Source organism: Protomyctophum parallelum (genome assembly GCF_964188405.1).
Source record: "Protomyctophum parallelum genome assembly, chromosome: 16".
NCBI lineage: Eukaryota > Metazoa > Chordata > Actinopteri > Myctophiformes > Myctophidae > Protomyctophum > Protomyctophum parallelum.
Window position 1 is genome coordinate 14,182,886 of NC_139711.1, and position 23,532 is coordinate 14,206,417.

Sequence of the window (23,532 nt, forward strand, 5' to 3'; positions counted from 1 at the left end):
ACTCTGTCCTCTCACTGTCTCCACACTCTGTCCTCTCACTGTCTCCACACTCTGTCCTCTCTCTGTCTCCACACTCTCTGTCCTCTCTCTGTCTCCACACTCTGTCCTCTCTCTGTCTCCACACTCTCTGTCCTCTCTCTGTCCTCTCTCTGTCTCCACACTCTGTCCTCTCTCTGTCTCCACACTCTGTCCTCTCACTGTCTCCACACTCTCTGTCCACTCTCTGTCCTCTCACTGTCTCCACACTCTGTCCTCTCACTGTCTCCACACTCTGTCCTCTCTCTGTCTCCACACTCTCTGTCCTCTCTCTGTCTCCACACTCTGTCCTCTCACTGTCTCCACACTCTCTGTCCTCTCTCTGTCTCCACACTCTGTCCTCTCTCTGTCTCCACACTCTGTCCTCTCTCTGTCTCCACACTCTCTGTCCTCTCAATGTCTCCACACTCTGTCCTCTCTCTGTCTCCACACTCTGTCTTCTCTCTGTCTCCACACTCTGTCCTCTCACTGTCTCCACACTCTGTCCTCTCACTGTCTCCACACTCTGTCCTCTCTCTGTCTCCACACTCTGTCCTCTCTCTGTCTCCACACTCTGTCCTCTCACTGTCTCCACACTCTGTCCTCTCACTGTCTCCACACTCTGTCCTCTCTCTGTCTCCACACTCTCTGTCCTCTCTCTGTCTCCACACTCTGTCCTCTCTCTGTCTCCACACTCTCTGTCCTCTCTCTGTCCTCTCTCTGTCTCCACACTCTGTCCTCTCTCTGTCTCCACACTCTGTCCTCTCTCTGTCTCCACACTCTGTCCTCTCTCTGTCTCCACACTCTGTCCTCTCTCTGTCTCCACACTCTCTGTCCTCTCAATGTCTCCACACTCTGTCCTCTCTCTGTCTCCACACTCTGTCCTCTCTCTGTCTCCACACTCTGTCCTCTCACTGTCTCCACACTCTGTCCTCTCACTGTCTCCACACTCTCTGTCCTCTCTCTGTCTCCACACTCTCTGTCCTCTCTCTGTCTCCACACTCTGTCCTCTCACTGTCTCCACACTCTCTGTCTTCTCTCTGTCTCCACACTCTGTCCTCTCTCTGTCTCCACACTCTGTCCTCTCTCTGTCTCCACACTCTGTCCTCTCTCTGTCTCCACACTCTCTGTCATCTCTCTGTCTCCACACTCTCTGTCATCTCTCTGTCTCCACACTCTGTCCTCTCACTGTCTCCACACTCTGTCCTCTCACTGTCTCCACACTCTGTCCTCTCACTGTCTCCACACTCTGTCCTCTCACTGTCTCCACACTCTGTCTCTCTCGCTCTCTCTCCACTCTCTCTCTGTCTCCACCCTCTCTTTGTCTCCACCCTCTCTCTCTGTCTCCACACTCTGTCCTCTCTCTGTCTCCACACTCTGTCCTCTCTCTGTCTCCACACTCTCTGTCCTCTCAATGTCTCCACACTCTGTCCTCTCTCTGTCTCCACACTCTGTCTTCTCTCTGTCTCCACACTCTGTCCTCTCACTGTCTCCACACTCTGTCCTCTCACTGTCTCCACACTCTGTCCTCTCTCTGTCTCCACACTCTGTCCTCTCTCTGTCTCCACACTCTCTGTCCTCTCAATGTCTCCACACTCTCTGTCCTCTCTCTGTCTCCACACTCTCTGTCCTCTCAATGTCTCCACACTCTCTGTCCTCTCAATGTCTCCACAATCTCTGTCCTCTCTCTGTCTCCACACTCTCTGTCCTCTCAATGTCTCCACACTCTCTGTCCTCTCAATGTCTCCACACTCTCTGTCCTCTCTATGTCCTCTCTCTGTCCTCTCTCTGTCTCCACACTCTCTGTCCTCTCTCTGTCTCCACACTCTCTGTCCTCTCTCTGTCTCCACACTCTGTCCTCTCTCTGTCTCCACACTCTCTGTCCTCTCTCTGTCTCCACACTCTCTGTCCTCTCTCTGTCTCCACACTCTCTGTCCTCTCTGTCTCCACACTCTCTGTCCTCTCTATGTCCTCTCACTGTCTCCTCACTCTCTCACTCTCTGTCCTCTCTCTGTCTCCACACTCTGTCCTCTCTCTGTCTCCACACTCTGTCCCTGTGTCTCTCTGTCCCTGTCTCCACACTCTGTCCTCTCTGTCTCTCTCGCTCTCTCTCTCCACTCTCTCTCTGTCTCCACCCTCTCTCTTTGTCTCCACCCTCTCTCTCTTTCTCTCTCTCTCTCTCTCTCTGTCTCTCTCTCTCTCCACACTCTCTGTCCTCTCTCTCTCTGTCTCTCTCTCTCTATCTCCTTGGTCCCGCCTTATCGCTGCTTGCAGCTATATTGTACATTGTTTTTGGAAGAAACAATTATTAAACATTATTATTATTATTTTTAGATATTTTTTTGCGGCTTACGCCTTTTATTGATTTTTTAAGGGACAGACAGTAGGCTGACAGGAAACGGGAGAGAGATGGGGGATGACATGCAGTAAAGGCCGTGTCGGGTTCGGGAGTCGAACCCGCGGCACACTGCGACTGGATTACCAGTCCGGTGCCCAGACCGTTACGCCACGGCCTGGGCCATTAAACATTATTAAATGTGTCAGTGATCTTATCTTTCATATTTGCCCGCTGCAATTTGTGACTACGAAGCCTAAAGAATCTTCCAATGCAAAAAACTAACTCGTTAATCGCAATTATTTGTGTGACAATTAATCGTCAATGTAAATGTTATAATCGTGACAGGGCTATCCACCGGCACGCACCAGAGTGCCCCGTCGCTCGCTGCAGGGACCCAGCCCCGAGCTGCTCAAGTTCGCCAAGAGCGAGGGTAAGCTTCTATTTTCAGGACCCCCAAATTGATTTGTATTTATTTGTATTCCCCCCACCCCCATTAGATTGGTGAAGCCCTGTTATGTAGGTGATGTTAAAGTCTTTCAGGATTATTTTTGAAAATCATTGTGATCTGAAAAGATCACAATGTGTCACAATGGGATGAGTTGTGAGCTTATAAATCAGCTATTTTTAAATGGCCAAAGTGTAAAATAGAGTTTAAAGTGGTTAAACGGATTTTGCTACTCAATTAATTGATTTGACTCTGGGGACCCTCTGGAACACCCTGGGGGTTCCCGGACCCCACTTTGAGAACCACTACTCTATTCACACCATGGCCATTTTGCTCTCACGTTACGAGAGCATAATTGCAGCCATGCGGATGTGGGAAATTAACATCACTTAGGAGACACACACACACGCGCGTTGTTCTCAAACTAGAGTCATGTGCTCCGGTCTGCAATCACATTCAAGTAATACACAACACTAACAACACCACCACACATCACTGGAATAATAAGAACAGACACGTGTACAATTATGCTGTACTCAAATGTGACGTGTGTGTGTCTCTGTCCATCCATGCGTCTGTCCGTGCGCGTGTTCCAGAGGAGTTGAGGCACAGCATGCCTAACCTGGCCCCCCGCACCAGCCTGCGATCCCTGGAAGCAGTGCGAAACAGCCGCAGCATGGAGGCTAACCTCCAGAGCTCTGGCAACCGCATGTCCCGCTTGACCCACTCCCCCTCCACAGGTAACCCCACCTCTTCCACACGTAACCCTACCTCTTCCACACGTAACCCCACCTCTTCCACACGTAACCCTACCTCTTCCACACGTAACCCTGCCTCTTCCACACGTAACCCCACCTCTTCCACACGTAACCCCACCTCTTCCACACGTAACCCCATCTCTTCCACACGTAACCCCACCTCTTCCACACGTAACCCCACCTCTTCCACACGTAACCCCACCTCTTCCACACGTAACCCCACCTCTTCCACACGTAACCACACCTCTTCCACACGTAACCCCACCTCCACACGTAACCCCACCTCTTCCACATGTAACCCCACCTCCTCCACATGTAACCCCACCTCTTCCACATGTAACCCCACCTCTTCCACACGTAACCCCACCTCTTCCACACGTAACCCCACCTCTTCCACACGTAACCCCACCTCTTCCACACGTAACCCCACCTCTTCCACATGTAACCCCACCTCTTCCACACGTAACCCCACCTCTTCCACACGTAACCCACTCCCCCTCCACACGTAACCCCACCTCTTCCACACGTAACCCCACCTCTTCCACACGTAACCCCACCTCTTCCACATGTAACCCCACCTCTTCCACACGTAACCCCACCTCTTCCACACGTAACCCACTCCCCCTCCACACGTAACCCCACCTCTTCCACACGTAACCCCACCTCTTCCACACGTAACCCCACCTCTTCCACACGTAACCCCACCTCTTCCACACGTAACCCCACCTCTTCCACACGTAACCCCACCTCTTCCACACGTAACCCCACCTCTTCCACACGTAACCCCACCTCTTACACACGTAACCCCACCTCTTACACACGTAACCCCACCTCTTACACATGTAACCCCACCTCTTCCACATGTAACCCCACCTCTTCCACACGTAACCCCACCTCTTCCACACGTAACCCCACCTCTTCCACACGTAACCCCACCTCCACACGTAACCCCACCTCTTCCACACGTAACCCCACCTCCACACGTAACCCCACCTCTTCCACATGTAACCCCACCTCTTCCACATGTAACCCCACCTCTTCCACACGTAACCCCACCTCTTCCACACGTAACCCACTCCCCCTCCACACGTAACCCCACCTCTTCCACACGTAACCCCACCTCTTCCACATGTAACCCCACCTCTTCCACATGTAACCACACCTCTTCCACACGTAACCCACTCCCCCTCCACACGTAACCACACCTCTTCCACACGTAACCCACTCCCCCTCCACACGTAACCCCTCTTCCTCCACCGCCGCCTCCTCCACAGATAACCCCTTCCCCTCCATGCATAACCCCCTCCCCCTCCTGAAGTCATCATAATTTTTCGACCGAGATCATGGATTTCACAATGCAACGCCAGACTTCCCGGTCCTTCATTGCCATCCCCAGTTCCTGCCTACTCATGCATGTGTCCCTACTCCATAGTGATGACATCAGGGAACGACAGTTTTCTACCTCTGGTCTGCTTTGAGGCAGGATTCCAGAGAAGGGAAGATATAACTTCATGATCAGCTCTCTCTGTGTTCTGGATCAGACTAGTGAAGAAACACAGGAAAGGTTGCCGTATATTAGAGAAGTCGATGGGTGGCTCTTCCAAGAGAGATGTTGCGCTCATTAGAAGGCGGGTGAGAAGTGCCATCCAGCCGTTTCTCTAATTTGTATAAAGTGTCCATGCCTCGGAGCCATAGAGTAGAATCGGCTCGACGGTTGTCCTAAATATTTTTTACTTTGAACCTCTTAGTAAGCTGGGATGACCAGATCTTATGCATGTTATTACAGGCTGACCAGGCCATACCATTCCTAGTTTAAAAGTCCTCCACACGTACCCCCTTCCCTTCCACATGTAACCCCTCCTCCACATGCAACGTTTGACCAGAACAGGGGGTGTTCAAAGTTTTTACAGGCCAAACGACTCCTTAGCTGAGAGAGAAATGAAGCATGGACCCCCTACATATATTGTGTGAAACTGTGTTGCTTTTTTCCCCTATGAAACTTGATGAGGGGCTTTCAAAGCTAGCTCATGTTAGTTAGGCTAACATGTCTGTTGAACGCTGTGAAAATTGAAAGTATTCCACAGCTTTTTCTTATACAGTGTGAAGTCTGTTGTCTCCAAGTGATGCTGCAGTGTTGATGCCTTCATACAGTGCTATTATAATGAGTGTTGTGTGAATTGAATGCTCATCTTTGCAAATATGATGTTGGATTCATGTTAATATGTATTTTCAGGAAAACTGGCAGTAAACGTTTCAGTCATAGGACCTTCGTCAGTGCAACGTCCTATTGGCTGCTTTTTTGCAACTTTCACTTTGAGCACAGAGCACTTTATGAGCATGATACAATTGTCTTAAGGATATCTTTAAAGTCTTTGTGGAGGGCAAGTCTTTTCTGCCGCACCTGCCGTGAACCTTGGACAAAGAAGGCTGCAACAGTTTACCCTGGACCAATGTGTATTTTGGGTCTGAAAAACCTTACTGTATCACACAATAATTTAGCGTGGTAACTTAAAGAGGGTATGCGCATGCATAAAGTGAGTGGCAAAGTGAGTTTAACGTTAATACAATCAGATATGACTTTTCCGTTTGGATGTATGGGCTGTCAATGAGTCGTTTTTTTGCCACTCAGTAGGCGTTCCTGCATACCTTCCGGGTATTGATGATGTCACTCGCATACCCTCTATAATTGCCACTGTGTGATATTTTCCTTACTTGTCTAAAAGAAACAGCCTGTCCCCGAACGCCCGGGGGTATTTGTAACCATTAAATCAGGACGGTTTGTTTCTTCAAGACCTATTTCAAGGTTGCTCCACGCCATTTTGGAAGTAGCCAGATGTAGTCAAAACACCCCAGAGGCGATCGACCTATTTGATAGGACAGAGACCTCCGTTTATGCCGCTCAGGGTGTTGATAAGCACCGTTAAGCCTGGTTTAAACTGAGTTGTGTGACAAAAATAGCAGATCTACAAGCATTGTGAGATCATAGATCCACTATTTCCAGTACGTGACACCGGCTAACAATTAAGTATAGCTCGGGCATTAATGTATATTCTTGCTCTTTTTTTTGCTCCTAAAGGTATGACTAACAGTCGGCTACGGGCCAACGGCCAGTCTCCTCTCTCCATCCGGGCTCCGGTGAAAGCCATGACGCCTGTGGGCTCCATTGCAGCGTCTCGACAGCAGTCCAGGGGTCTGCCCGTCATCCAGGGGACGACGGCGGGAGGAGGCGTCCGGAGGGTCCAGTCACCGGGCCCTGCCGGCGGAGGAGGAGGAGGGGCCTACCCGGTCGGAAGGGCCTCCGCTCAGTCCGCTGGGACAGGGAGGCCAGTGGTGGGCAGAGGGCAGGTTGCATCGTCACCCAATGCCCGCAGCAGAATTGCACAGCCCTCCAGGAGGTGACTACTTACAATTGATACTTTTTTCATCAAAGTTTCTTTATTAATTTCAGTCACATATGAGTCAAAAATAGCATACAAAAATTGAGCATTTCACCCCTCCCTCCCCCCAGAGTTCCCGCTCTGAAAGAGCCACAACCCTGGTGTCTTGTACCATTAACACATTCCATGGGGGGGTGTTCAGAGTAAAAGCGGCCATGTCTTTCAGGCACCCCAGAGCTCCTATTTTGAAGGAATCCCGGGAATGATTGTGTTAACAAAGCTTTATACATTGAAATAAAAGGCACATACAAATATACATATTCAAAAATAGAAGGAATTGTCTTGAGTGTACAGGGTTTGATGACCTGCGGTCGCAACAACATACCACCAGATATATTCCTCACTGATCGTGGTTCGAAATTGCGACCAGCATTGTGCTAATTATTCTTCTGGTGCGATCATAACAGAGGCGTCGAGTGAACCAAAAACCATTTTGTCCATTTTAACACTTTAAGAGTTAAATGAACACTTTTTGTAGTATAGGTTGGGGTCCCAGTTGTAGTATAGGTTGGGGTCCGTCATCGTCATCTCAGGTCAAGCTTCTTATTTGATTTACAGGTCTTTGGGGATGACGAAAATCTCAGACGAGGCGTGGAAGGATGGCTGCTACTGAGTGTAAACACTGATGAAGGAGTGAAACCTGGACCTCACCTAATAGGACAAACAACCACTGCGGCCCTGTGTACTGGAATACCTCTCCCATTCAGAATGGAGCACTACAAGCTGCAAAACACCTCTACACACAAACTTGTTTGAAATGTCTTTCCCCCGAGCATGAAAACCTCTCATCCAACAGACTTGCACATGGAGAAGAGGCACACGATACACAGACTCCATTTGCTGTATGGACCAATATGGAGCTTCCCAGAAGATTTGTTTGTGTCAAATTCAGTCGATACTTTACACTAGTAACAGTGAGAAGCTGTTAGGGACAATAAGGACTGTAAATGACATTGTCCGGCTATTGTAATTGAAATGAAGGATATGTGGTGGACAGTTTGTCTTTTTATTTTCTCTGTGAAACCTTACTGAAGGTGATGTCGTCGCTGTCTGACAGAAACCTCGTATGTCCACAGCCGTTTCTTTTCAGGAAATGTAAAAAAGAAGCACTGTCATGAGTTATTAGTCACAAGCTTGTTAATTAATCCTTTCAATATTTATACAAAAATCACACTTACTTCACACTGTGAAGTAAGGGGCGCTCACTGTATTTATATCGGCCACATGGCGTCTTACGTCGTCATTTAGTGCCTAAACAAACATTGAAGTCCATAGACTTGGCTTGCAAATGATTTACGTCATAAGTGCTCTAAACAAAAATACCATAGACTTGGCTGCTGCCACATGACATTGGAGGGGCTACTGCCCCTCAAAAACGTTAGACACTTTCAAAGTCTTAAATAGATCTGCTATATTTTCTCTGCTTTTGCAAGACAATCTGACACTACAAAGTAGGGCATTAATGTATTTTCAAAATATAACTAATAAAAGAAGTTGATATATGGAGGCGCAAGGTTTCTGCCCGACAGCAAGAATATGAGTGTTGCATGTTTGGTTTTCCCCCCGTCCGCCTTTTGATGTATGGAGCATCTTACTCATTATGATCCAAATGCAACACCCAATATTTCACTGGTTAGTGGGTGGGTTTTAACATTTCTTGAGTGGCGTTTTCTGCAGGTTAGGATATTCCTTCTATATTTGTGTTATATTTTGTGTTTTTGTGCCGTTTGCCGACATGGCAATACAACGACATCTCCGGGACCACACTGCCCTTAGTCTATGACAAAACTGCTGTTGAAGAAAAGAGAACATTTCCGTGTTTAATTAATTGTGCCAAGGTGCATTCCACATGCAGCACTATTTCTTATTTGAGATGTTCTCTTAACAGAAAAAGGTACTGTAAGCATTGTCCAGGCACTTTTACTGCATATCTGGATATGAATTAAAGTGTTTTGCTTTTGGATACCACTGTAATAATAAACAAAATGTTTATGCACGAAAAGGCCTTGTGCCTTATAGACAGCTATGCACCCTCATGTGGAGAGTGCCTCTGAAATGTAGATGTTTCAAAAGTAATAAAGTCAACCCAGAACCTTGACTAAAATGCCTATTATTCTGAACACATCCATATTAGTCCAGTCTAAGCAGTGGTGGGAAATTAACTGACATTTCTTATTTAAGTAAAAGCACCAATACTGCAAGGTAGAAATACAAAATGTACTTAAAGTACCAGAAGTAGAAATAGTCATCTCATCGTGATGTGAGCTGATTCTATTTTCAAATGGATGAAACGTATCGTGCTGAAGTGCTTAATGTATGTTTTGTAATAATAATGAAAATCTACAAAGTTTTCAAATGTAAACTAAAAAGTAAATATTTGGATCCAAAATGTAGTGGAGTATAAGTAAATATTGAAAATTAGAAACACTCAAAGTAAAAAAAGAAATCCTCAAATTTGTACTGTACTCATGCAGTTACTTTACACCACTGAGTCAGTGCAGCCATGCACTCCATCTGAGTAACAAGACGTTTATCTCTGTTAATTGTTAAAAGCAGTTATCAGATGAAAGCATTAGCCTAATAGCCTTACCCACCATTTTACTGAAAACTGGCTCAGATACAGGCTCACTGCACTGAGCATACAGATTACAGAGTGACACACACACACGCTTATTATATATTTTTAGCATTCTCTAAAATGTACAGCTACAATAGCAATAATAGCAGCCGTGTTCAAACAAATGTTCAAAAAGGAGGCATGCATAGGCTACATGAGTTTTTTTTATTAAAGGAATCTAAGGATTTTTTAAAACGGGATATTTAGTCGCGACCCCTAAAAACTGGTCCGCGACCCAAGAAGGGTCGCGACCTTACGTTTGGGAAACTGATCCATTACCCACGGTCCATTTAGTATTTGGGACTGAGACCGAGTTTTCTAATCCCCATAAATTAAGTAGTCCTTCCTTCCGCAGCGCAGAATGACTGCATTCATGACATGTAGCCTACTCTGTTCTGTTCTGCTGTGCATGACGCAAATACTCAGGCCGGATCAGCGCGCTAAACGAGGCCACCCCGCCCTCCCTCTGGAGTGGCTATACACTACATCCCATTGCCGGGAGGAACAATAGCAATACTAATTGGCTAGTTGGTTGCCCCGGCAACTTGCTCTGAGCGTCGACAACGTATATGACAGGACAATCTCGAGTCGTTATAATAGTATGATTGACGTTGATTGATATTATACACTATCCACATGACCGTGTAACTACTAATATCTACTCGGTGGACAGCAAAGAAAGTACAAAACGGAGGTAAATAAAAGGCAGCTAAGCCAGCTATAGTAGACTGGTACAGTGGTACTGCAGACAGTCACAAACACAATTAAAAGATGCGATCCCTAAATGATGTTTTCAACTGGGGAAAACTAAAGATAAAGTAAATATAACAGACAACTCATAAAGTAATTAAAATCCCATTAGGCAAGACAGTTCCAAGTAGGCTAATAGGCTTACATCCAAGTGTGTTAACATTGATTGATTGATTGATTGATTCCGTTTGCATAAGCACTGCACAGCAGGGCAGGCAGTACAGTTCAATACAAACTCTGCCAAAAGCAGTACAAATCCCAGAAAGCAAGCACTGGCTTGTTTCCATTGGGGTCCTCTACCTCCAATTTCAATTCATCAGAACATTTAATGACATATACCAGTATACAGTAACCTATATAAGTTACTATGCAACAAAGGGAGAAAAGTCATATAAACGTCATTAAACTAAATATGTACAGTAAAAAGAGGGAATGAGGGGGCCCGGGGGTAGTAAACAAACTCCACTTGTAGTTGTAGACCTATATATTAACACATAAAATAGTTAGTAAACACAGACCCCCTGGCCCTGGGCCTTTAGACTTGTGTAAAGTAGTAAACCCAGAAGCTTTTGATCTTAAACAAAAAACGAGTTTCTGAACTAAACGAACGGGGTCTGGAAGTGTACCTAACCGCGCGGTTGCCTGAGTAACCAAACCAGCCAATCACAGCGCGGCCGTTCGTTCGAGCCATGGGATGTGGCATGTACGCTTCGGTTTGTCAGGAAGCGACCTGATTGGCCGAGGCCTAGCAAAGAGCGCCCGGGGATCCAAACCAGCAGGCCGCACTTAGCTTACCGTCCAAAATAAACCCCAAGTACAACACACTGAACCGACAAGGGGGATAAAACCACCGCGACACTCGGAACACTACGTTATCAGGTAAAATTATTCGCAATCCGTTGGAAATGCGTATTGAAACGGCCGAGGGGGCCCAGTCGGCCGCAGCGGGCCTCTTTGAGCCCGAGCGTCCAAAACAACATGGAAGATAATGCGGGCTAGCTGTTAGCACGCTAGCTAACTCAGCCAGACGGTTGCTGTCGCGCCGAATAAAGGGCATAAAATATGCACGGCTGAGATACCATTGGCTGGTTATTCTTGTATTATTCTCGTGTGTGTGTGTTGCACAGTGTTGGTGCATTTTAAGTATTCACACTGTCTGTATAGCGGCGAGATATCGATTTATTTGCATTGCATATGTTAGCTATTTTGGCTAAACAAGATGGCGCCGGGCGGGGGAACAGCCCTGTTAGCTTGGGTGGCTAGCATGGTGGCTAGCTGTTAGCAGCAGTGGGTGGAGGGCAGGGCGGTAACTAAGCTAGCCGCTGTTCATTGCATAATGTTTGCAGTGCTTTCATTGGCGGCCATAAATTCGGGGCTTTTTCTTTTTTTTGCTGCAAAGAGTCTTGGCTTGGGTCTTTATGGAGAATGCTTTAAAGTGTAAAGAGTCATGAATGACAAGGAAGATAACTGGGTTTTATATTAAAGATTAGAGTTTGATAAGATACCCCACTATTAAATTACGAAAGTATCTCCTGTTCCTTTAAAGCCACTGTTGGTATTTTGGTTTGGAGGACCCATTATGGACCGGTCCGGCAAGATACCCAGGCCATTTGGACCATAAAACAAAGTGGCTCTGGCTTACATGTATCAGTCCAGTCCCCCAGGCAGTCTTTCTTCTGCCTCGGCCCCCTTTTTATCTGTGATGATGAACTTCCTCCAAGAGTATGCAAGCCAGGGATGATGATGATGCTTCGGGTAGGTTGGTTGGTGGGGGAGCATGTTGCAGTGCTCCTAACAGGATGGAACGACTGGGCAGAGGAAGTTCGCCACTGAGTCCACAGTCCACACACACCCCTTTAAAGCTGTAATTCTCAAACTTTTCGGTTAACAGGACCACTGGTTTGAATATGCAATATGCAATGGACCCCCAACTCATACGATTGTTGTTGGTTTTTTATATTGTCTGGGACCCCGATCTACACTGTAAAAACAGTAAAATCCTCAGTGCTACTGCTAATTTAATATTTTGCATGCTCAGCCTCAGGCCCCTTTTCCACCCAAATAACTTTGGTTCTAGAACTGGTTCTGTTTTAGATTCTTGGAACCATGGTGTTTTCACGGAACAGTCGGACAATTTTTTATTCCAGTTCCGATCCAACTTATAGGGTTCTGAACCAATTCCTTTTCAGTGGAAACACTCTGAACTGGTTCAATATTGGGCAGGAAAAAATAACTGAACTGTTTCAACCCCAGTGGAAAAGGGGCCTCAGAGTTACAGACCTGTAAGGCTCCATTTGGTTCCTTACTATCAGTAATTTCTGAATGGAACACCCTCAAGAACCCGGGGGGTTTGGACCCATGGCATGTTGAGAACCAGAATTGTGTTATATTTCGAGGGGAACATGATGGGGAAATTTGAAGAGCTTTGTCCCCAAACGTTCTGGATTGGAAACAACTTGCCATCGTGACATGTATTAAATCGTCTCTGCTGCTCTTAGTGGGCTTGACACGTTTTTATGTTTGGTTTGTTCATGCAGGCAATGTTGCCCCAGGACAATTACATGTGGTCATCATATCCAGTATGCCATTTAAAATGTGCACCCATCCCACGCTTGCCGCTTTCCTCACCATGATAACAGTAACTATGATGTTTGTTTGTATCAATCTATCTAAATATCTTGTCAAGTGAAATGTTGCTGCACTGAATTTGACTTGTTGAAAACATCCATAATATATGCCAATATCTAAGCCGGATACATGTTAAAGCTCCTATCTGGAACTTGTTCTAATGAGTAAATGGTAAAATAAAACGTTATTTTAACCAATGTGTAGTTAATATGATATAACTGGTGCATCCATCCAGTTGTTGGATGTGGTCTCCCTACTCTTCCTTTGAGACATTCTTACCTTGGTGCTAGGTAGGAGTAGGACACCTACTGGTTGACAATGTGCCCTGCGTGGCCCAAATCTCCCTGGCCGAACGGTATATTCCCTCTAGGTTTCCGTTTCCCACACGGGAGATCTGGTTTGGAATCACAGGTTACAATTACCAGAGGACGTAAACCTTATGAAATGGACTGCAGATTTAAGTGCCATTAATCCTGGGCTCTGTATTACAACACCATACTTAACACTAAGAAGGGGTTGCATTCTTCATGCATGCACACTCATTAGTCACCCTTGTTTCTCTGTCTTTTATCAGCCAGTATTAAACGTTGCAAGGGTAAGCTGATATTAAGTGGCTGCTCCTACTTTGTCACTTTTACAGCCGAGCGTGGTTATTAGCTAAGCCACCTGGAACAGGGTTGGTCTATGGTCTGTATATAATTGTTGTTAAGTGGAAACCTCTTATGTCCATTGTCCAGACCAAAACTGTTTCTATTAAAGCTGTGTTCCAGTAGAGTACCCAAGTCCGGATGTCACTCGCTCATCCCCTGGGTCACAGTCACAGAAGTGTTTCTCTGTATGGAAAATAACATTGGGTCATCTTAGAATCATCTCATATAAGACCGTGGAACAAAAATAAACAAATTGTCCCGGTGCTATTGTCAGGGCTATTGTCAAGCTCACAACGCTGTGAGCTTGTAGTTTGACTATGTTTGCTACTTTTCAGTGACATTACTAATTTACTACTAGTATGACAGAGTAGGGCATTCATTTACAAAACAAATTTATAAAAAGTTGAAATAAGGATATACAAGGATTTTTTTTGCCTCACAGAAACAATGTATTACTGAGCCTTCAAAAGTAGTCCAATCACAGCTAATGCTACAATACCAAAAAGGTTTCCCCTTTGCACCTTTTAAAAATGTATGCCAACAGTGTTGTGTATTTTCCTTTGTGTACAGCACCATGATGACTGCTGATGGAAGGGAGTGCCGTTAACACCTTCCTGGTTTCCTTCTGAAGAGCCTTGGCATATCAAATGTGAAGGTAGGTATGCATGCTGAACTGTCTGTTCACGGTCCGTCCGACTGGTCAGTCTGGTCTGGTCAGACTGGTCTGGTCAGTCCTCGTCACATTGATGTTGAATTACACACAATGAAAGAAGTGTCTAATGCAATTCCCCATGGCGCGTGTTTCAGTCTTCTTTTCTGGGAGAGAGAGAAAAGAGACATGGACCAAGGTGGGGGGGTGTTGGAGCTGCACACACAGGAGCTGAAGATGCCCCATGCAATGATCATGCAAGATCTTGGTAGGTGAACGAAGTAGACTGAGTGCCTGGCAGACTCATTGTGAACAGCGCTTTTCATCATGTGCTTTGCGACAGAAATATTATTTAATTTAATAGGCAGACACCCACAAGTATTATTAAAGTTGATGCACAGAATTATCTTGTCAATCGTTTCCTCCTCCTTATCATTACCTACTATTCATCAGTGCACTTCAACTTAAATTACATATTATTGCAAAGTATCCTTGGAATGATTGACACACTGAACGTGTTTGTGTTTGCAGTGGCAGGAATGGGAGGCCTGGCTCACATCGATGGAGAGCACATTGTGGTGTCGGTGCCCGAGGGCATGCTTCTGTCTGATGTGATGACCGACGAGGGCATTCTCCTGGAGCACAGCCTTGAAGTGGAGGACCTGGAGACGCATGTGGTGGACGGCCTGGAAACGGACGTCGAAGGTCTGGAGGCGGAGGTGGTGGAGGGCCTACATACCCATGTAGTGGAGCTAGAAGCCGAGGTGGAAGAGGAGGGTCTGGAGGCGGAGGTGGTGGAGGGCCTGGATACAGAGGTGGACGTCGAAAGCTTGGAAGGCCACGTCGTGGAGGGCCTCGAGGAAGAGGTGGAAGTGGAAGGCCTGGAAGCAGAGGTGGTCGAAGGCCTCGAAGTGGACGTAGAGGGGGTGGAAAGCCACGAGGACATGGTGCCTTCGGAGCATAACGTCATCATGCCTGAGAACATTCTGGGGACGGAGGTGGCCATAGAGGAGGCTCTGGACCACCACCACCACCACGTCTTGACCTCAGGCCTCATCCAGGACTCGGACCACCACCACCATCACCACGTTATGCCAGACCAGGTGTTTGTGGCAGAGCTGCTGTCTGAGCACCAAGGGAACACCCTGGATGAGGAGCTCGTTTCCCAGGAGGTGATGGTCACGGAGGCCGACTCGGAGACTGTCATCCACGAGGAGCTTCCAGCCGAGGCGGTCGCCCTCCAGACGGATGAGGATGACGACGCCAGAAGCAGCTCTGAAGATTATCTTATGATCTCTCGTGAGTTGAATGCATTGAAGGCTGGTCGGCAGTGGCCGCTACATTGAATATAACGTCGCTGTCAGGCAGAAACAAACCTTTTGTGTTTTTATTTTTGTAAATGAATGCCCTGCTCGATCATACTACAGCGCCACACAAAAGCATGAAAAGTAGCAGATCCGCAAGCTTGAAATGTGACACAAAGCAATGCATTTTGAGCTCGTAGATCTGTTGCTTTTGCTGTTTTTGAATTTGAATCCTGAAAAGTACGTTTTGGACATTAGAGGTTTCCACCAGACAGAGACTATATGAGTTTTAGTTACCGTATGTGTTATGCAATTACATAGTTTTGGTGCCATTTTGAATAACTATTTGTTGCAAAAATGCATGTCCTTGCAGTGGATGAGGTTGGGGAGAAGCTGGACATTGGAGACACGCCTCTGGAGATCAGCACTGAGGTCATGGAAGATGAGGAGAGCAAAGAGGACGATGGGTCTGAGGTCATCAAGGTGTACATTTTCAAAGCAGAGGCAGACGATGATTTAGGCAAGTGAAACCATCTAGACTAGATTATTTCTATAGTGTGTGTGTGTGTGTGTGTGTGTGTGTGTGTGTGTGTGTGTGTGTGTGCATAATTGGAAGCACCTTTAACTCCACAATTCCTTAAACTGAAAAGTTGAAGGAATACTTTGGTGAAGTCGTTTTCTCAGCCTGTTAGAAGAGCTAGAAGAGCTCCAGTTATCATGTGAATTGTGATTGTGCTCCACAAAGGAAGCCTTGCGGAATGCCTGGTGCTCTGTGTCCACAAAATATATATTTTCTTGAATAGTTTGGCTGGCATATCCGCCAGCCAAACAACACAAAGATGCAACCAATTACACTAATTGAACAAGCAAGCGCTGCAGTGCCCACGTGTTTGTGTGTGTGTGGTAAACAAACACACACACACACACACACACACACACACACACACACGGGGACCCAACACAGTCAGCACACTCATGAATACCAGCGCCCACATGTCAAATAGAGCAGCACCGCCTGAATTCCAGCACACAATCATCAGCGTAGGCACCGCTTACTCACACTGGCTGTGATATTTGTATTCTCATTCAGATTATTAGTGGAATATTAAGGCCTATTTTCAGACTTTTAGGTGGCCACCTTTTCAGTGGTCACCTCTTCACGAAAACGTTGGTTTTGAAAGTGGTGCTCATAGTCCATCACCGTGCTCATATCTATTACCTCCTAACCTCCATGGCCAACAATTCCTCTAATTCGTCCATTGTTTTCCCTCTGCCTATCTGGTAAATGCATGTAACCCAGATCTCCAGCTGGGATCTAACCAGCGACCTTGCGATTAAGTGACCAATGCCTGAATAATACGTTTCCTGGCAGCTTTACTTTTACATTACCTTATTTTAGTTTTTCGATGGGACAAAGCATATTAATGGACATTACACACAAATGCAATGTAACCGTAACGTATTGTCCCGAATATAAGACGATGATGATTATAAGATGACCCCCATTTTCAAGTCTCATTTGTGGAAAAATAACATTGAATGTCACAGTCTTATATTCAGGCCAATAGGGTACACCAGATTTAGCAAAGATGCTCATTTTCATCCGCAGTCCCCACACAAAACATAAAAGCAAAACAGGCAGACAGTGAAGCACATTTTGCAGAATGGAGAAATCACCCCTCAAGGGCTTTTGCCAGAAATATGTGGAGGGGATGAGGAGGCTTGAGACCGTGACAGAGTTCGACATACGTGGCCGGTTAAGACTGACCCTGTGAGGATAGGGTTAGTAATGTTCCAGACCCACAGGAACGCGCCCAAGGGGCCGGGCCGGGTTCCGGTGTGCCACCCCACGTCCGAAACGGTTGAGAAATGACAGCGTTACCGTGTGGCGGTCCCTCTACTGTACCCTCTACTGTACTGTCACTGTAATGTACTGGCACACCCGAAAGCATCATATATACAGTTATTACGTGCGTGTGTGTTTGTGTGTGCGTTAGGTTGCGCACAGGTGGTGAAAAACAACCATGCTGTTTTCGTGCTCAGACCCAGACACCCAGCTACCCACACACATAGCTCCGTAAGGGAGTGGTTGCACCACTCAAAAACAGACATACAAGAAATAAAGTACAAGGTACCAGTGCTCCTCCGTTAAATCTCATGGGATGTATTTTCCCCTCACGTTTGTGTCTTGTAGGAGGAACGGAGGTCATAACGGAGGATGATTACCACAACAGCCATCCTGATCTGGAGGCAGCGTCGTCGGGCAGGCTAGGAGTAGGCCGGGACAAAATGGTCTACATGGCCGTGAAGAACCAGCCCAAAGTGGAGGAGGAGGACGAAGACACCGACGATGACGACGAAGACACCAGTAAGTGTGAAACAAGCCCCGCTGTGGAGCAGTGGTGGACAGCAATGAAGTACATGTACTTGAGTAGTGTACTGTACTTAACAGATCCGCAAGCTCACGTGCAAGATCAGCTATTGTCACATTGATTTATTTTCATGTCTAAATTTCAATAGATCAATGCATTGATATTAAAAAGAAAATATACAAATTTGTAATTTTAAATACTTTTAACTCAAGTACATTTGTCTGAGAAACTTTCACCTGTGGAGGAGTTAATATTAGACCAAATCTGTACTTTGACTGGGGTTGAGTACTTTGTCCACCACTGCTACTGAGTGACCGAAACCCAGACATCGGACAGGAGGTCCCCAGGTGGCCCCAGGTCAGGTTTTAGGCGCTAAAACGGCGTTGTCTCTGTGACTGTTTGTAGATACAGAGAGAAACATGGCTGAGCAGGTGTATATGGAGGTCGTAGTAGATCAGGAAGACGACGACTCCCTAAACAACAAGACGTTTGTGCCCGTGTCCTGGGCAAATGCTTATGGTAAAACATTACGGCTTGGATGTACACTGTTTTCATAGTAGGGCTGGGCAATTAACCAAAAATATGTTGAAATCGATGTTTAGGTTCAATAACTTATGTCTATAACCGAATAATTGAGAAACAAGTTTCTTTCTTTTCCTTCTTTTTTCCCCCCCTTCAAATTCAATTAGTCTGTTTAACCACTAAAAGTTTGAAATAATCCTGACATTGATTTGAAGTCATACCGCCCAGCCCCATTTCATAGCATGAAAAGTATCATAGAAAAAAATAAATCTCAAAAATATTCTTAGATAGAACCAGTCTGAGCTAGGATCTATCCATGCAGATGGTGATGAGCTGTGTGTGTGTCTATGCAGGTAACAACATTGAACCGGTGAAGAATGGAACGGCAACACCTTTCCTGCAGATCAGAGATGGACTCGGACCAAACCGTCCACTAAAACCCAAGCCCAAGAAGAAGAAGAAGGGCGAGAATCGGCAGTGTCAGACTGGTATGATATAGTCCATCTTATAGTCCATATTTAACTTTTTCAGTTTTTTCGTAAATTAACTATCAACTTTTGTGTTGACCACACTTTTTTTTGTGTTGACCACACATCGCATCAGCCGTCTGGAATTGCGTGATAGCAAAAATGACGTCGGTGACCTTACCTCCATTTAATATACCTTGGTTTCAACTGCGCGTGTTTCTTTCCTTCCAGAGAGCAACATGGAGTCCACCGTACAGTCTTCGCTTCGCGTCCTCTTTAAATAGTCCTTGTTCTACGTGAGCTGGCGTTAGACCCTGCCTATGCTTTTCTTAAAGGACCAGTGCCCTATATGTTAAATATTGTTTTAATATTTGTTTTGGTCAATATACATATTATCAAAATGATTTTCTAAAAATATTTCTTGAAGAAATGACATGGCCCTAGCTGTTCCCATTGCATTTTAAAGGAAGAATAGTTTTTATTGTTTTTAAAATATAATTTCCATCATTGTAAAAGAATGTCCGTTTAATCTCTCTCAGCTGTGATCATCGGCCCAGACGGCCTGCCACTGACCGTTTATCCCTGCCACATCTGTGGGAAGAAGTTCCGCTCGCGAGGCTTCCTGAAGTGCCACATGAAGAACCACCCGGACCACCTGCTGAAGAAGAGGTACCAGTGCACCGACTGCGACTTCACCACCAACAAGAAGGTCAACTTCCACAACCACATGGAGAGCCACAAGCTGCTGAGCCATCACAGCGAGCACTCTCCTGAGTACACGGAGTACGCCAGGCGTTATCACGAGACCAGCCCCCTGGGCTCTGACAAGCTCATCGTCAAGGACCGCGAGCCTAAACTACACCACTGCAAGTACTGTGACTATGAGACGGCTGAGCAGGGCTTGTTGAACCGCCACCTGTTGGCCGTGCACAGTAAGAACTTTGCCCACGTGTGCGTCGAGTGCGCCAAAGGCTTCCGACACCCGTCGGAGCTCAAGAAACACATGCGGACCCACACAGGTGAGAAGCCGTACCACTGCCCGCACTGCGATTTCCGCTGTGCGGATCAGTCCAACTTAAAGACTCACATCAAGAGCAAGCATGGTGCCGACCTGCCGTTTAAGTGCAGCCACTGCCCGCAGGCCTACGCCGACGCGCGGGAGCTGCAGCGGCACATAGAGATGGTGCAAGGTCACAAGACGCACCAGTGCCCGCACTGCGAGCACAAGAGCACCAACTCCAGCGACCTGAAGCGCCACATCATCTCCGTGCACACCAAGGACTTCCCGCATCAGTGTGACGTGTGCGAGAAGGGCTTCCACAGGCCGTCGGAGCTAAAGAAGCACGCGGAGACGCACAAGGGCAACAAGGTGCACCAGTGCAGGCACTGTAACTTCACCGCTGTGGACACCTTCACCCTGAGCCGCCACATCTTGTCCCTTCACACCAAGGACCTGCCCTTTAAGTGCAAGCGATGCCGGCGGGGCTTCCGGCAGCCGGCAGAGTTGAAGAAACACATGAAGACGCACAGCGGCAGGAAAGTCTATCAGTGCCAGTACTGCGAGTACAACAGTACGGACGCTTCTGGCTTCAAGCGGCACGTAATTTCTATCCATACCAAGGACTACCCCCACCGCTGTGACTACTGCACCAAGGGCTTTAGGAGGCCTTCGGAGAAAAGCCAGCATATAGCCAGGCATCACAAAGACATGTTGATGTAAACATGCCATGACTCATGCACACGTACAAACAACGCACGCACATAACATTTTCACACACACTTCTTTCCCGAGCAAATCAGTTTCACAACCCCAGAGGTAACCTAAAGCTTTTAAGAAAAGGATTAAAGGATGTAGACTGATGATGATGAAGATGACGGCAACATTTTAATTGACCATTCTGTGTTCCGTGGTGATATGGGTCTAATACACCCCCCACCTCCACCACCACCACCACCTTTGGAAGTGATGCGAGAAAACATTTTTTTTAAAGAAAAAGGAAAAAAAAGAGTGTATTCATGTTGTGGGACAGCTGTAACTTTTTTTTGTCTTGTTTTGCTGCAGAGGAATCACATTATGAACATATATATATATTCAGGGTTTCAAATCTTCTATATTTTTATATCCACTCAGCTGAAATGCTGCAAGAATGACAACCGTGTCCTGTAACATAGCAAGTGGTGCTTTGTGACCGTAATGCCAGTTCTGCTTTGAGACTACGTGGAATGAATACAGGAGAAACAAGCATCCCCCTCTCTCTCCACACTTACCAACTAGTATCATTTTGTTCCTTTTCTAACCAGCTTTTACTCTCGACATTTGTTTTTAAATGCCATAATCCGAGGCACAGGAAGAGCCACTTTTGAGATCAAATAGTAATTGTTTGGAGCAATGTTTACATCAATAGCACACCTTTTTTATTTTAAAGGGTATTCCATAAATCTAACCTCTGTACCTCATTTCTTTTTTGTATATTGTTTTTCCTCACAAGTATGAGCACTCTAAAAAAATAATCATGTATAATGTATATTCTGTTGTAAATGTAAAAAAAGAACTATGTTTTATGGGTGTTTATTAAATGGTGAGATTATTATGTCTGGAGAAAGATGGAATTGAGGTGCCATTGATTATATTGGTGGAATATCCTTTTAGCGTACAAAAATGTTTTGCTTTCTTGCTCGATGTTGGCGATTATTAGACAGACTGTTAACATTAATGTCTCGTAACCTCTTGAGTGATGGCTGTCAGGTCTTACCGTCTCGCCTAAAGCCTACTGTATGCTTCGCCACGCGCCCTAAAATAGCAGATTTACTTATGAGCTTGTAGGTCTGCCATTTCAGCGGTGTCGTGCGCCAGTATAACTTAAGCTTAATATGTTCCCCATGATGACACAGAGCTCTCTCTGCAGAAAATATCTAATTGCAATCAAGCCTTACATCTGTCAAATTCTTTATTATTCAAGCACTGAACTCGGTTAATCAGAAAGAAAGTGGTTCTTTTAAAAAACAAATCTCAAACATGCTGTATAAATACTTTTCTGAGATATGTACGTTTGAGTCAGTAGACAGCACTTTAATTACTTCTCCCGCTATTTTTTTATTATTTGTAATTTACGTGTATGGAGGATATATATATATATCCCAGATAATGGACAATTTCTGAGCTTTTGTCAGTGAGTAAAAATGGCATTGGGTGTTGCCTCTCAGCCTGTATGTAGGAAAGCATCACTCTTAAGGCCTATTCATACTCCAGTTTTAGGTGATGGGGTGACCACCGAAACGGTGCATAGAAACAAAAAGATATGTGTTGGGGTGAGTGGTGAGTCGTTTATCACTGTGGCGTGACGTCATGTAGTTTTTCCAGTTCACCTTATCACACTATATGTGGAGTATGAATAGGCCTTAATCTATGAATTATGAGTTGTCATTGAAAGTGGTGCGTGAAACCATGCATTATTCTGTTTTATGGGTAATTGATTGGATTTTGTGTTCATGTTTGTGCTCACTAACATCAGCCCCCACCCACCCACACACACCACCACTCGAGTTTTTATTAACAGGGTGAGTCCCAGAAACGGGATTATTACCCTTGAACTCTGCTCAAGATATTGGCATTAGTCTTAAGCATATTCTTTATGCTTTATAAAAAAATAAACAATATGAATTATTGTGGTATATACTAAAGTTCCATTCATTTCGTGTACTTTAGTCTATTTTTCTTTCAGTCTGATTGTTGAACTACTGGTGGGGAGGAACAAAAATAAACGATTCTTTTTACACTTGGTTTATCCTTTTTGCCACTAGATGGCAGTGTGGTTTCACCCCTACAAGCAGGCGAGGTGCGTAATTAAATCAGTGATTCAGATGAGGCTCCGTCTTTTGAGCTAATTTAGAACTTCCTGTCTGAGAGCTAGCTAATTTAAGACATCCGGTTGCCTTCAGAATAAAATAAGGTTATTTAATTAATAATTATTACATTACATTATTAGTATTATTATTATTACATTACAGTTATTGTAAAGACACACATTATGTTTCTGTGTAAAAAATAAGTAATTAAATAACATCAAAAAGTTATCTAAATGGATAAATGCTATTCACTGGAGTGAATATTCTATTATATTCTAAAAACGACTTATAAATCCTAAAGCCTTGTTTATACTTCACTGTGCAACGGTCCTATGCTGGACAATAGCAGATATGCAAACTCACAGCACATCTCATTCAAGACACTGAACTTGCAGATCTGCCATTTTTGAACACACTATAAAGTTAACCATTTATCATGCTGCTCTACGTGGCACTGCATTCTGTGACATTAAACCAAATGGCATTTTCCACTCTATGACACTACTGTTCTACATTTTTGTCTAATAAAATAGGCTATTAATTTAATCAATCAAACTGCATTAACTAACAGAGATACTACTAACCAAGCTATCCATGTCAACATGCTCTATAGGAGTCTCAATAACAGGTATAAGTAACGTTTAATGTTTAGTAATGTTTAATGTAGCAGAAGAGGCCATTCATTGAACAGAGTTTTGCACAATTTTAACATCCCAGATCGATTGAAATATGAA

The 23,532-nt window shown here is 45.4% G+C and overlaps 2 protein-coding genes across 4 annotated transcripts in view; both read left to right on the forward strand.

The window, feature by feature from the left end:
* Positions 1–9,085, forward strand: part of LOC310873318 (SLAIN motif-containing protein-like) — a 35,832-nt gene extending 26,747 nt beyond the window's left edge. For both annotated transcript variants that reach the window (XM_083785668.1, XM_083785667.1), the window contains exons 9-12: positions 2,699–2,783; positions 3,395–3,538; positions 6,633–6,951; positions 7,552–9,085. In XM_083785668.1, the coding sequence (XP_083641794.1) occupies positions 2,699–2,783; positions 3,395–3,538; positions 6,633–6,951; positions 7,552–7,606 (603 nt within the window). In that variant the 3' untranslated portion in view covers positions 7,607–9,085. The remainder of the gene's footprint in view (positions 1–2,698; positions 2,784–3,394; positions 3,539–6,632; positions 6,952–7,551) is intronic.
* A 2,018-nt stretch (positions 9,086–11,103) lies between these two features.
* On the forward strand, positions 11,104–22,726 carry znf711 (zinc finger protein 711). Of its 2 annotated transcripts, XM_083785863.1 has the most exons (10): positions 11,104–11,239; positions 12,898–12,998; positions 14,209–14,293; positions 14,446–14,555; positions 14,819–15,586; positions 15,965–16,111; positions 17,786–17,959; positions 18,369–18,482; positions 18,839–18,973; positions 19,492–22,726. In XM_083785863.1, exons 4-10 carry the CDS (start codon positions 14,477–14,479, stop codon positions 20,670–20,672), a joined length of 2,598 nt encoding a protein of 865 aa, XP_083641989.1. In that variant the 5' UTR covers positions 11,104–11,239; positions 12,898–12,998; positions 14,209–14,293; positions 14,446–14,476; the 3' UTR covers positions 20,673–22,726. The 2 variants fall into 2 exon arrangements, with proteins under 2 accessions (XP_083641989.1, XP_083641990.1); XM_083785864.1 differs by lacking the exon at positions 12,898–12,998.
* The last annotated feature ends 806 nt before the right edge of the window (positions 22,727–23,532 follow it).

Coding starts and splice junctions, on each gene's coding strand:
- znf711 (XM_083785863.1), top strand. CDS start 14,477: ATGGACCAAGGTGGGGGGGTGTTGGAGCTGCACACACAGGAGCTGAAG. Junction 14,556..14,818: donor AATGATCATGCAAGATCTTG/GTAGGTGAACGA, acceptor TTGTGTTTGCAG/TGGCAGGAATGGGAGGCCTG. Junction 18,483..18,838: donor GTCCTGGGCAAATGCTTATG/GTAAAACATTAC, acceptor GTGTCTATGCAG/GTAACAACATTGAACCGGTG.